At 38.2% G+C, this 12,094-nt stretch overlaps 1 protein-coding gene across 1 annotated transcript in view; it reads right to left on the bottom strand.

The window, feature by feature from the left end:
* ZCCHC2 (zinc finger CCHC-type containing 2) overlaps window positions 1–573 on the bottom strand; it is a 93,034-nt gene extending 92,461 nt beyond the window's left edge. Inside the window, exon 1 of the mRNA XM_044682262.1 lies at window positions 12–573. Within this exon, the coding sequence (XP_044538197.1) occupies window positions 12–573 (562 nt within the window). The remainder of the gene's footprint in view (window positions 1–11) is intronic.
* Between the last annotated feature and the right edge of the window lie 11,521 nt (window positions 574–12,094).

The raw sequence follows: 12,094 nt of genomic DNA, 5'->3' as shown, positions 1-12,094 counted from the left end.
GGGGGACGGGCAGGGAGGCGGGGGACGGGGACACCAGGACAGCGAGGCGGCGGCAGGCGCGCGGGAGCCGAGGGCGAGGGTCGCCGGGGAGTCAGGAGCCGAGCCCCTCCATGCCGCCGTCTCCTGGGTCCGGGGTGGGGGAGGGGACGAGGGGGAAGGCCGGGGGCGGGTCTCTCCTAAGCTCGGAGGCGGCGGCTCCGGCAGCCAGGAGGGGTGGCGGTCCTGGCCAGCAATGTCGTCGTCGTCTCCCCCCGGGACGAGAGGGCGGGGTGTTCCTGGCTGCGGGGCGGGCGGCGGCGCCCTCTGCTCTTGGACACGGTGACTCCGTACGTGTGTGTGTCGCGCGCTCCCTCCCGCACACAGACGGAGCCCAGGCGGCGGCGGCAGCGGCGGAGAAGCGGCTTCTCCCACAGGCTGGCGAGGACTGGGCAGGAGGGAAAGGAGGGGAAGGGAGGGGCGGGGCGGGGTAGGGGGGCGGGAGGGAGCGATGGACGCCGCCGGCATCCACGCACTGGCTCTCTGGCCAATCAGCGGCCGTGGCTGGAGGCCGAGGCTGCTGTGCGTCACACCCATCGGCCTCTGGAGCCGCCCGCTTCGGAAGGCCCCGCCCCCTCCTTACTCCTCGATCGTCTCCCTCGACCCCCACCTCGCGGCTTCCGCGCGGTCCTAAATAGCTTAGGGTTCCATGGCGAAGGAGAGGGAGCTAGGGGAGGAGGTGACGGAAGTGGGGTGGGGGGTGGGGGTTATGGTAGGGTAGGGAGTGGGAGAAAGGTGTGTACGTGTTTGTGTGACGGAGTTGGTGTATGTGTGGGTGTGATACATTATGTAAGAAGTAGGGAATTTCATTCCTCTGGCTGTCTGGTCTGTTGTCTGGTACCTTCCACGCAGGTCCCCATTGCGTCGCATTTCTCCAAGCTGTGGTTGGTCTCAGAAAAGCCGGGAAATTCTACTTGTTCCCTTCAATTCCTCCCTGTTGCTGCACCTTCCACCTTCTCCTTGACTACCCCCCACCTGTCTGGCAGCTGCGCGCCCCGGGGTCCAGAGAGCGCATCTTTCTCCAACCCCGCTCCAGCCTCCTCACCCCACCCCCTCAGGCCCGAGGAAGGGTTTCCTCTCTCTAGCAGGAATGCTAACCTCAGGGCGTGCTCCCAGAGCTTCCCTAGCTTCTGGCTGCCTAAAGCTCAGACAGACACAGCCTACTAAAGTTTCAAAGAGATGGAGCAGTTTATGCTGAGAGGAAAATTCAAAAACGCAAAGCCCTTGCTTTAAAAAAAAAATTCCTTAATGACTCATTTGCTGGGGCAGATTTTTAAAAATTTTTAAAGAAAAGAAACAAGGGACTCACGCAGGGATGTCAAAATAGTGCAATCACACTTGGGTAGCTGATTAAATACTAATTGTTTTTAACATTGCCTGGACTGAGATAATGTAGTTAGTATGAAGATCTTAAAAATAATAGTTTCCTTTTGTCTAACATAGTTGGAAAATAATTTCAACCCAGTTAGGAACGGAACCCCCGGGTTCTCATTTCTTTGTCAATTGTCTCATCTGTTGAATATATTTCTGTGCTACTTAACTTCGGCTTTCAAACCTTTGAAGGAATATGTCTATAAGAATTTTACAAGTTACCATATATCTCAGGTCTAAGTTAAAACAAAAAATTCGGAATATTTTTAACAGCTCTAATATTTTTGACTTTGAAAAAGCCAACCAAAACTACTATTGTGATGCTCTTTTAAAACATCATACCAATACTTAACATTCTAAATCCAGATAATCCAAAAATAAATTATTTTTAGTTTCTTCCCTTGTAATAAATGGTTTTGTCTGCTTTGGAAATTTTTGTTAATAGACAGCTCACTACTTTGGAGAGGAGGGAACCCTATCAACTTTTAGTATAAGGAAATAGGAGTACCACATATAGAAAAATAATAATCACATTCTAACCATTCTGTGAGGTCCCCCACCTTATTCATCTCACTAACCTCAAACTGTAAGGAACCAATTTAGAAAGTCAGAGCAATTCCTAAGCCAAGCCTTAGCACCCAAGAAGACCAGTGTAATACATTAAGGATGGCTAGACTTTTCTTCTCTTTTGCCCTTGCCTTATTCTTTGGGCACTAAGTAGGTGAGAATCATTCATTAGAAAGGAAGAAGGAAGACAACTTTATTAAACCATTTATTGTGTTTATTCTGTTTCTTATCAGAGGTCCACTAGACTTCAACTAACTGACAACCTCAACAGTTATGGAACCTTCTGCCTCTAGAATTCTATCTCCTGTGTTTTTAAAAAGTGGAAGTGTTTTAACCCTTTGTGTGTCTACCTTCACTCTCTATAAGCACTTTGATTTACCAAGAATAATATGACTAGAAAATTTGCAAGTCATTTAAATAACCACTGGGTCATATTTTTGTCCTTGACATATCTGGTTAAGTGGGCAACTCTTTCAGAGAATTTCATGTTTATATTTTGTCAATTAGTAGTGTCCACTACTTTGTGACCCTATTTGGTGTTTTCTTGGCAAAGATTCTGAAGTGGGTTATCGTTTCCTTCTCTAGCACATTTTACAGATGAGGAACTGAGTCAAACAGGGTGAAGTTACTTACTGAGGGTCACATAGCTAGTAAATGTGAGGCCAGTGAGTCTTCCTGACCTCAGACTTGGCATTCTATCCACTGTGACAGTTAGCTGCCCCTGAGACTTTCACAGATCTAGCTAATGGGGTTTGGGGGAGGAGACTATTACATTCTGTACAGTATAAATCACAAAATATTTGATAGAGACTTACCTCAACTTTTCAAATGTAATCATGACTACAATATTCTTCTTTTCTACCTAATTTTTTTTAAGATTGTTAAAGAAATTTCCTCATTTAAATTGCATACTTTATGGAGCCATGATCTCAATATCATACTCATCCTTGCTTTCTCATCCTCTGGGATTCTTATCTAGCTTTCCAAGAAACATCCCTAGAGTGCCTACCCAATATTCTGGAGGCATTCCTTTTGTTCTTTTGATGTTTAGCGAGTAAAAGTACACTGCCCTTCAGTAATCCCTCTTCTGACCTAAACAGCCCATCTCCTTTTTACTTTAAGCATGCCAGAAACGATATCTTCTATGGCACTTCTGACTAACAAGTCATTCCTGGTAATATAATATATCTCACTTGTGACCATCATGTACAAATGGCCTTTCTGCTGCCCCTTGGATCACCAGCAATTTTTATATTTCTAAGATCTTGCTGTGCTATAATCATAAAGAAAATTTGGGTGAAAAAAACAAAACAAAAACAAAACAAAAACACCAATGGATACATGGAGATTGAAACTTTTCTCTCAAGTTCATCTATAATGCTGATTAGACATGTATTCTTTTTTAGCTCTTAGAGTGGAAAACATCTTGGGTTAAGTGGAAGTGCTTCACAATCTGTCAAATATTATCCAGCTTTATCTCCTATTCAGTCCTAGACCCACCTAACTCATTAGAGCAGCTAGATGACACAGTGGATAGAGTTTGAAGGCCTTGAGTCATGAAAACTCATCTTCTTGAATTCATATCTGGCTTCAGACACTAACTGTTTGAAATTATCTTATTATCACTTAACCCTATTTGCTTCAGTTTCCTCATCTATGAAATGAACTGGGGAAAGAATTGGTAAACCACTTTAATATTCCCAAGAAAATCCCAAATGGAGTCATGCATAGTTTTACACAAGGGAACAACACCGGCTCATTGCCTATTTGAAGTACGCATCCAGTTCATTTGGGCCACTTAGCTATCTATACAAGCTATGCTTCTTTTATGTGATATCTCAATATTCTCTCCCTGAATTGGAAAGGTATTTGAGAAATAATCTCCAAATTATTATATATTCCTAATTCTACCTAATTTCTGTATACCAGATTGTGCTTGTATGTGTACAATAGTAATATATGATCTCATAGGTTTTATAGTTAGGAAGAACCTTAGAGGTCATCTATCCTATTCTCTTTATTCTACAGATGAGGAAACTGAGACCTGAAGAAAGTGTAATTTGCTCCAAACCATACAGTGGCAACTAATCAGATTTCCTAATTGCCAGTCCATTGTTATAGAATGCATCCTCTAATAATTTATTTATCTTTGTAAGAGACATTTGATATGATTTTGATTTTAAAGATTAAAGTTTCAAAATGAATCTAGAAATTCTGTTATGCCTTGAAATAGAGTATAAATGCTATCATGACTTCCAACAAAATATGTATTTTATATATAAACAAAAATATCATTTTATTGAATGTTTCGTAGCATTAAAAATGGTTTAACCAAATCAGTGCAAGAATTTTACACTGAAATAAAGGACAAATAAAATTAGGGGAAAAGAGTATTGAAAATATTCTACTTTAAAAGAAAGGCCTAGAATAAGAAAGAAGTTAAGGTCAGTAGTGTTAACATAATCCTACCTTTCAAGCTGAGAGTATGACATTTTAGAGACTTCCAAGGATACTGGGATATGTCTGTGAATAGGAAGGCAAATGAATCTGCCTAAGAAATCTGGTCTTTTGTATACTAGTTATTTTGGAAGGTACCAGAAAGTTGAGTTAATTTCATATTCTCTCTTGGAATTTGGTTCTATTTGTCATGAGGACTAGACTGAGTCAAACCAATTTCATCTTCCCATATGTATACAGCCTCTCAAGAGTGGATCTATATTTCTCAGGAAATCCTGAAACCAAGCCAATTTCCAGGATCCATCTATACCAATTATCAGAGTCAAAATGAATGTCTAATATAGATGTATAAGATAAGATATTCTCCCCCCCCCCAACATTTACTTTTGTTTCAGGGACACACTAAAGAAACTGGAAAATCCTTTGTAAAGTATAAGCCAGTAGCCCTTCCTCCTTGCCCTGATGGAAACTGAAGAGTGAAATTCTCTAATATCAATGGGCCCTGGTCAGGTACAATTTCTGCTCAACTATTCAGAGAGTTAGAACTGCCTGACCTAAATCTATCCCTAGAGGTAACATTTACTAACTGGAAAAAAATATGCAAATGGGGACATGGGCAGAAGATCTCCCAAACACCAGAAATAGAGAGCAGGGTAATTTTTCAAAGACCTGTAAAGCATATGCATATTTTTTTCTCTTCAGTAATTACTTAATTGCTATTTACACTCAAAGTTTATGCTGTTCTATCAACTTGAAGAGATGAGAAAAGGGTTTAAGGAACAACTCTATACCTTCCAGGTTTTCATTGAAAATAAATGAACATAAAAAAAAGGTTTAAATGTGAAAGAGGAAAAATGCTGTGAAGAGGCAGAAAGGAATCCTGATTTCCATCAGGACACTGGAAGATGTAAGAAATTTACAGAAGAGAAAAAGAAGGACCATGGAACAGTGGAAACTAAGTAATAAACACATGGCACTTCCTGAAAAAGAAGGAACTAGACATTCTGAGGAGGACACTTGTCATCAATGGAATGATGATGTGGACCCGTAGATGTCATCAGGTAAGACATCAGTCAATAAAGGTTAGAGGAAGAAGAGAGTAGAAGTGGTGATCAATATGACTATGGACAGGAGGGGGCCTAAGTCAACTATTTATTGGCCTGACATTAATAACTGTCCTCCTGAGGCAAGTAAGTATGGAGGCTTTGACAGAGAACCTCTTAAGACCTATCAAACCTGTTAACTACTACTCATTTCTGATATTATATGAGCACAAATAATACTGCCAGAAGGAATCTAGAAAGCATTGCTAAGGATTACAAAGTCTTGGGTCTGAAATTGAAGACCTTGGCAGCGCAGGTGTTTACTTCCATCATTGCTGTCAATCAAGACTTTAAAATTAAAGGCTGGTTAGGAAGATGGTGTCTTATGATGGGCTTAAACAATAGTTCTAATGGAATGTTGAGTACACCTAACAATGGCTGATAAAACACATTTTCCTATATTACTACAAATATAACTAGAATGGCTTTAAAGTGAAAAAGAAAACAAGAGCAGAAAGGGAGAAGATTGTTTCTATGTATCCACCAAATTATATTCCACAAAAAATGACTATAGTATAAGAAGAACAATAATAGAGATACCTAGAAATTCATGGACCACAAGACCCAAGAAACGAGTCAGGAATAAAAACTACATCTTGAAAAGTTAATACACAAATACACAAAGTACCAAGCAAGATGCAGTAAAGATTGTAATGCAGTGAGGCAAATTTGACCTTTTAGGTATCACTGAAGCTTAATGGAATGTATCCATTTCTAGAATACCCTTCTGGAATCATACTCAGGCATATCTCATTTTATTGAACTTTGCTTTGTTGTGCTTTAAAGATATTGCTTTTTTTTATAAAGTGAAGATTTGTAGCAACCCCTTGACAAGCAAGTCTATAAGTGCCATTCTTTCAATAATGTATGTTCATATTGTGTCACTGTGTTACATTTTGATAATTTTATAATATTCCAAACTTTTTTCATCATTATATCTATAATGGTGAGCTATGATCAGTGATCTTTGATGTTACTATTGTAATTATTTTAGGGAACCACAAACCTTACCCTGATAGACAACAAACTTAATTGGTAAATGTGTATTCTTCCTGCTCCATCCAAATGGCTGTTCCATTTCTCTCTCCCTCTCCTCAGACCTCTTTATTTTCTGAAACAAAACAAAATTGAAATTAGGTCAATAAATAATCCTACAATGGCTTCTAAGTATTCAAATGGGAGGAAGAGTCAATCAATCTATGCCTCAGACTTTTGTCCTTTTAAGAAATTGCCACAGCCACTCCAAACTTCAGCAACCACCATTCTGATCAGTCAGCAGCCATCAACATTGTGGCAAGACCCTCTACCACCAAAAAGAACAACTTGCTGAAGGCTCAGGTGATGGTTAGCATTTTTTAGCAATAAAATAACTTTTAATTAAGCTATACGTTTTTAGACACAATGTCATAGTATGAAAATAACCTTTATATGTACTGAAGAACCAAAAACTTTGTGTGACTTGGTTTATTTCAATATTTTCCTTATTTCAGTAGTCTGGAATAGAATCTTCAATATCTCTGAGGATGCTTGTAATTTATGCAAAAGCAACAGAATATTCTATCCAGATTTTATATCCACGTGTTCAGTTCTTAGCTTGACATTTTTTAGAAGGACACTGATAACCTAGAAATTTTCCAAAGGAAGGTGAGCAGGATGATGAAGGACCTCAAGATTATGTTATGTGAGAACTGAAGGATTTGGGATTCTTTAGAATGAGGAAGAGAATAGCCAACTTCAAGAACTTTGAGAGCTAATATGTGGAAAGGTGATTAAATTTGTTCTCTTTGACCCAGAGAGTAGTACTAAAATCAACAGGTGAAGTTGCAGAGAAATAGATTTAGGGTAAATGTAGAAAAACAAAAACTTCCTAATAAAATGATCTCAAAGTAGAATAGGCTAGTCCCTGAAGGGTTCGGTTACTCCTTAATATAGATTTCTAAGCAAAGTTTTAGTTAGGATATTGTAGAAAGGATTCTGAATAAGTGATGTGTTGAATTAAAGGTCTTTGAGGTTTCTTCTAACTCTATAATAGATATGTATGCTTGTGTTTGGGGCTTCTGAAGATTTAATATGATCCATAAAAGAGAAACAACTGCACTTTCTAGACCAACAATTTCCACTTAACATTTTTTGGTATTGTTATAAGGACAGTGGAAAGAACAATGGATTTTGGGAATCTAAAGACTTGGACTGGAAGTGACTTTGATCACGTAATTTAGCTCCATTGGTCCTTATTTTTCTCTCAGATGAGTGGACTAGATGGCATAATTCCAGATCCCTTCTAGTTCTAAATCCTGTAAGTCCATGTGTTTTTATTGGGCAATTGCTTTCCCTTATTAAATATACAATTATCAATTTATGGCTGAGCTAATAGATGTGACCCAAAATCTAAAGCTGATCAGAGAGGTGAATGTTAGTACAAAGATGTTCCTTTCCCTTTAGGCTTTTTAATTATTTGAATCAAAATCAGTATTTGTACAGGGATTTTAATGGGAAATATTTGATTGGAGAAAAAAGAAATTAAGATTGAAATTTCTAACTTAGACTGAGTTTCTCACATTTTAGTCTTTTTAAAGAATCATGGGTCTCTTTGACTTAACCCCCATGACCCAACATTTAAAACTGGCCAGGCCTTTGCATTGCTGCTTAGAGAATTCAGAGCCTCCAAACCTGTATTTACTGTAATTGACAGAGTAGCATTTACTGTGTTCAATTCTATAACTAATTAAGGTCCTGGTTATGCTATTTGTCTTGAATATGCCATTCTTTTTTATAAAACATGTTCATATGAATGACAGGAAGATTCTAGGTTTAACTTTAAAGTGGGGGACATTAGTTTTATTTTCCTTTACTTTTATTGATATCTTTTTTTATGCCACCTTTATTTCCAAATATATTCCTCCTCCTCGTTCCTCTGTAGCAAAGAAAAAGAGAGGAGGAAAAAAATCTGTTTAACAAAACTAACCAATATAGCAATTAAGACTGATAGTATATCCTAAAGTCCCCCACTTCTGCACACACAACAAAGGAGGAAAGGTCCTTTTTTCTCACCTTCAGGTCCAAGCTTGACCATTAAAATTATACAGGATTCATTTTCATTTTTTTCTTTTTAATTATATTGTTTTGTTATAACGTATATTGTCTTCCAGGTTCTACTTACTTCATTTTGCATCAGTTCCTATAAGTCTTCCCATGTTTTGTATATTCTTTATAGTCATAATGTTTGTTGTTTTTTTACAGTATAAAAGTAATTACATATATGTACCACAATTTGTTTAGCCATTTCCCAATTGAAGGACATCTATTTTGTTTTAACTTGATGCTATTAAGCAGCTACATGCTGCTATGAATATTTTGGTGTATGTGATACCTTTTGATCTTTAACCTCCTTGGGATCAAAGGATATAGATATTTTGTTCACTTTAGTTACAATTCAAAATAGTCTTCCAAAATGGTTAGATTAATTCACAACTCTACTAAGTGTATTGAAGATAGAGCAACATCAGTTTTAAGTAAAAAGGCAAATACCCAAGAATCTTATTGGTAATTTAGTGACTATTAGGATTTTATTCCCAATGGTCATGACTTTGAATTAACACCAAGCCATAATGGGAGTAGTAGCAGATTGCAACTGGAATGGAAGGCACACTGGAGGTGAAATTAGGAGACCTGGGTTTAAATTCTTGATGTTCCATTTATCATGTGTATTTTCTGATCAATAAATCTATAAATTATCAGGAAAGATAATACATGCACTACCTATCTGATTAGATTGTTGTAAGGAAAATGCTTTGTAAATCTTAAAGCACTATATCAATGTAAGTTGTTATTCTTAACAAGTGATTAGGAAGTAGGATATGGTAGCAATACCCCATCAGATGCTACACAAGGTTGAGCTACATGCCATATATGGGTTAACTTCCACTCTGGATTTAGAATTTCAAAAAATAAATCTTTGTGACCCTAGACTTGGGTAAACCTAATTCATAGAATGATGACAAAGCATACTACCTACCTCCTGATAGAGAAGTGTATATTATATAATACATGCTGTATTAGAAAGTAGTAATTATTAAAACTATCTAGTACTGGCCAAGAAAAGCAGACCAGTGGAACAGACAGACATACAACAAACAGCTATAAAAAGTTATAGTAACTTTGTGTTTGACAAAAGTAAAGATCCAAGATAAAGAATTCACTATTTGGTAAAAATTGTTGAGAAAATTGCAAAGCAAAACTATGTGTAACTACATGAAAAAAATGCTCTAAATCAATGTAGATTAGAGAAATGTAAATCAAAACAACTCTGAATGATTAAAAGGCCAAATGATAAATGTTGGAAAAATGCACAGTTGATGGAACTGTGAACTGATCCAACCATTTTGGGAAAACAATCTGAAATTATGCCCAAAGAGTTGTCATAAAACTATGTATACCTTTTGACCTAATAATACCACCATTAGGCTTATTTCCCAAGATGATCAGGGGTGAAGGAAAAGAACCTATAGATTCTAAAATACTTATATCAGCATTCTTTGTGGTGGCAAAGAACTGGAAATTGAGAGTATGCCCATCAATTGGGGAATAACTGGTTGTGATGGAACACTACTGCTCAGTAAAATTCTTTTAATTTGTAATTTGCAGAAGTCATGCCTATAGCAACTCTTCCCATTATCCATGATTTTTTAAAAGACCAGTGACAACATCTAAGTAATCATATCTTCTAATTCTTTCAGTACCCTAAGATAGAAAAAATATATATACATATAATCTTGTCATTGTGACCTGAACTCACTGAGAACAACTTGCTGTCCTCTTACTATCTCCTCACTTATTTTTCATTCATTCTCTGTTTTAATCATTTTAATTAAATGCTTCTCAAATTCAAATAAACTGTATTTGTTTCTAGTCTGAAGGTCATTCTCCTTCCCAGATAAAATACAACTAAGAGTTCTGTATGACATGTCAGGAACTATAGTAGTTAGGGTTCCCTATATATTTTGTCATCTATTCCCAGTGAGCCACTTACTTAAAACCATAGACCTAGTGATTCTTTGATTTTCCCTTTGATTCCCAACTACTAGAACTACATAATGTCAAGGGAGGGAGGGAGGAAGGGCGAGAGGGAGAGGAAGGATGGAGATGGAGATAGTGGGGAGGGAGATATTCAGCAGGTATCCAGATAGTTGAAGTCTCTCACCACTAGTATATCATGCCTTAGTCCCATGTTTTTGATTTATGTCCTGAACTCATCCATTTCTTCCTTCTGGATGAGTGGCCTATAATATACTCCCACAATAATATACCTTCTATTTATTTCTCCTTTGATCCTCACATCACTCTCTCTCCATCACTATGCTCCTCTTTTTTCATAAATTTCATCAAATGAATACATCTTTAATACACGTTGATATTCTAAATTCCCTTTGATGTGATATAACCTTCTATAACTTATACTTATGAATAACATTCCCATTAGGTCTCAGTAACAGTGAGGTCACAATTTATTTCCTTGAACCAAGATTTTTTTGTTCAAAATGTTAATATGTCCAGTAGTATACAGACCTCTGAAGCCACAGATTTTATTGGTTTCTCTCTTCGTGGGTATTTTCTCCAATGAATTAGTTTTCCTCTGCTGATGATTATTATCCACAGGTAAAAGAGTAATTACAAAATTACACTTCTAGAGAAGTGATCCATCTGTCCTGCCCATTCTCCCAAATTTATCAGCAAATACTTTCTAAGTGGATGATTGGTTGGTTGCGGTCCTTCATACCTGAAGAAGACCAAAATTACTGGTGATATCTTTTGACTGGTGTATAAATTGGATCTAAGTGAGGCAAGATGTATGAAGTTGCCAACCTCACTCTGTCTTCCAGAGTCATCTGTAACAAGACAAAAGTCAAGACAACTTGTGATGGCCCAGGATTCAGTGGATGATCTTGGCTTCTTTGATATGTAACCAAACTCCAGGCTCTCTGCAGGGCCTACTTCAACCACCTTCATGGCCTTTAGTACTGTTCTCATCTCATCTGCCCCTTCTACTGGAGGGAAGTCTTCACATGCCTGGGGTAGTTACCCTACTAATTCATCAATAGGTTTGAGGCTGGTAGGTTACCCTCATCCTGGTTTAGCTGGCCTGCTGAGTTGTTTTTGACCTGGACATGGCTACAATGCATACTATAGCTTCTTGGAGCCACAGGTGAGAGCCGGATGGCAGTTGGACCCTGAAGGAAGAAAGCAACCCTGGAAAGAGTTCAGCAAGCCCTCACACCAGAGGTCTTCCCTGAACACTGCAGATGCCCCAAGTGGTTGATTATGTGGTAAGTGTTACCACTGCTCCACTAAAAAGTGAAAGCTGAGCCCAAAACATAACTACTATATCCAAGTAGAGTTTATTGGATAATGTAGCATAGCTGTCTGGGTTCCAAGATGATGCAACACAATTGCCTCTGACATTCTTCCCAGACCTGTGATAAAACTTGAGGTCTCAACAGAGGTTATGAGTTCCTCCCTTATGAGTGGACAATTAATGACAAATCTTTGGCAGCACTGCATGA

The sequence above is a fragment of the Gracilinanus agilis genome, chromosome 1, assembly GCF_016433145.1.
Source record: "Gracilinanus agilis isolate LMUSP501 chromosome 1, AgileGrace, whole genome shotgun sequence".
Classification (NCBI taxonomy): Eukaryota; Metazoa; Chordata; class Mammalia; order Didelphimorphia; family Didelphidae; genus Gracilinanus; species Gracilinanus agilis.
The sequence above is the reverse complement of the archived record's forward strand: the minus strand, read 5'-3'. Positions and strand labels throughout refer to the sequence as shown.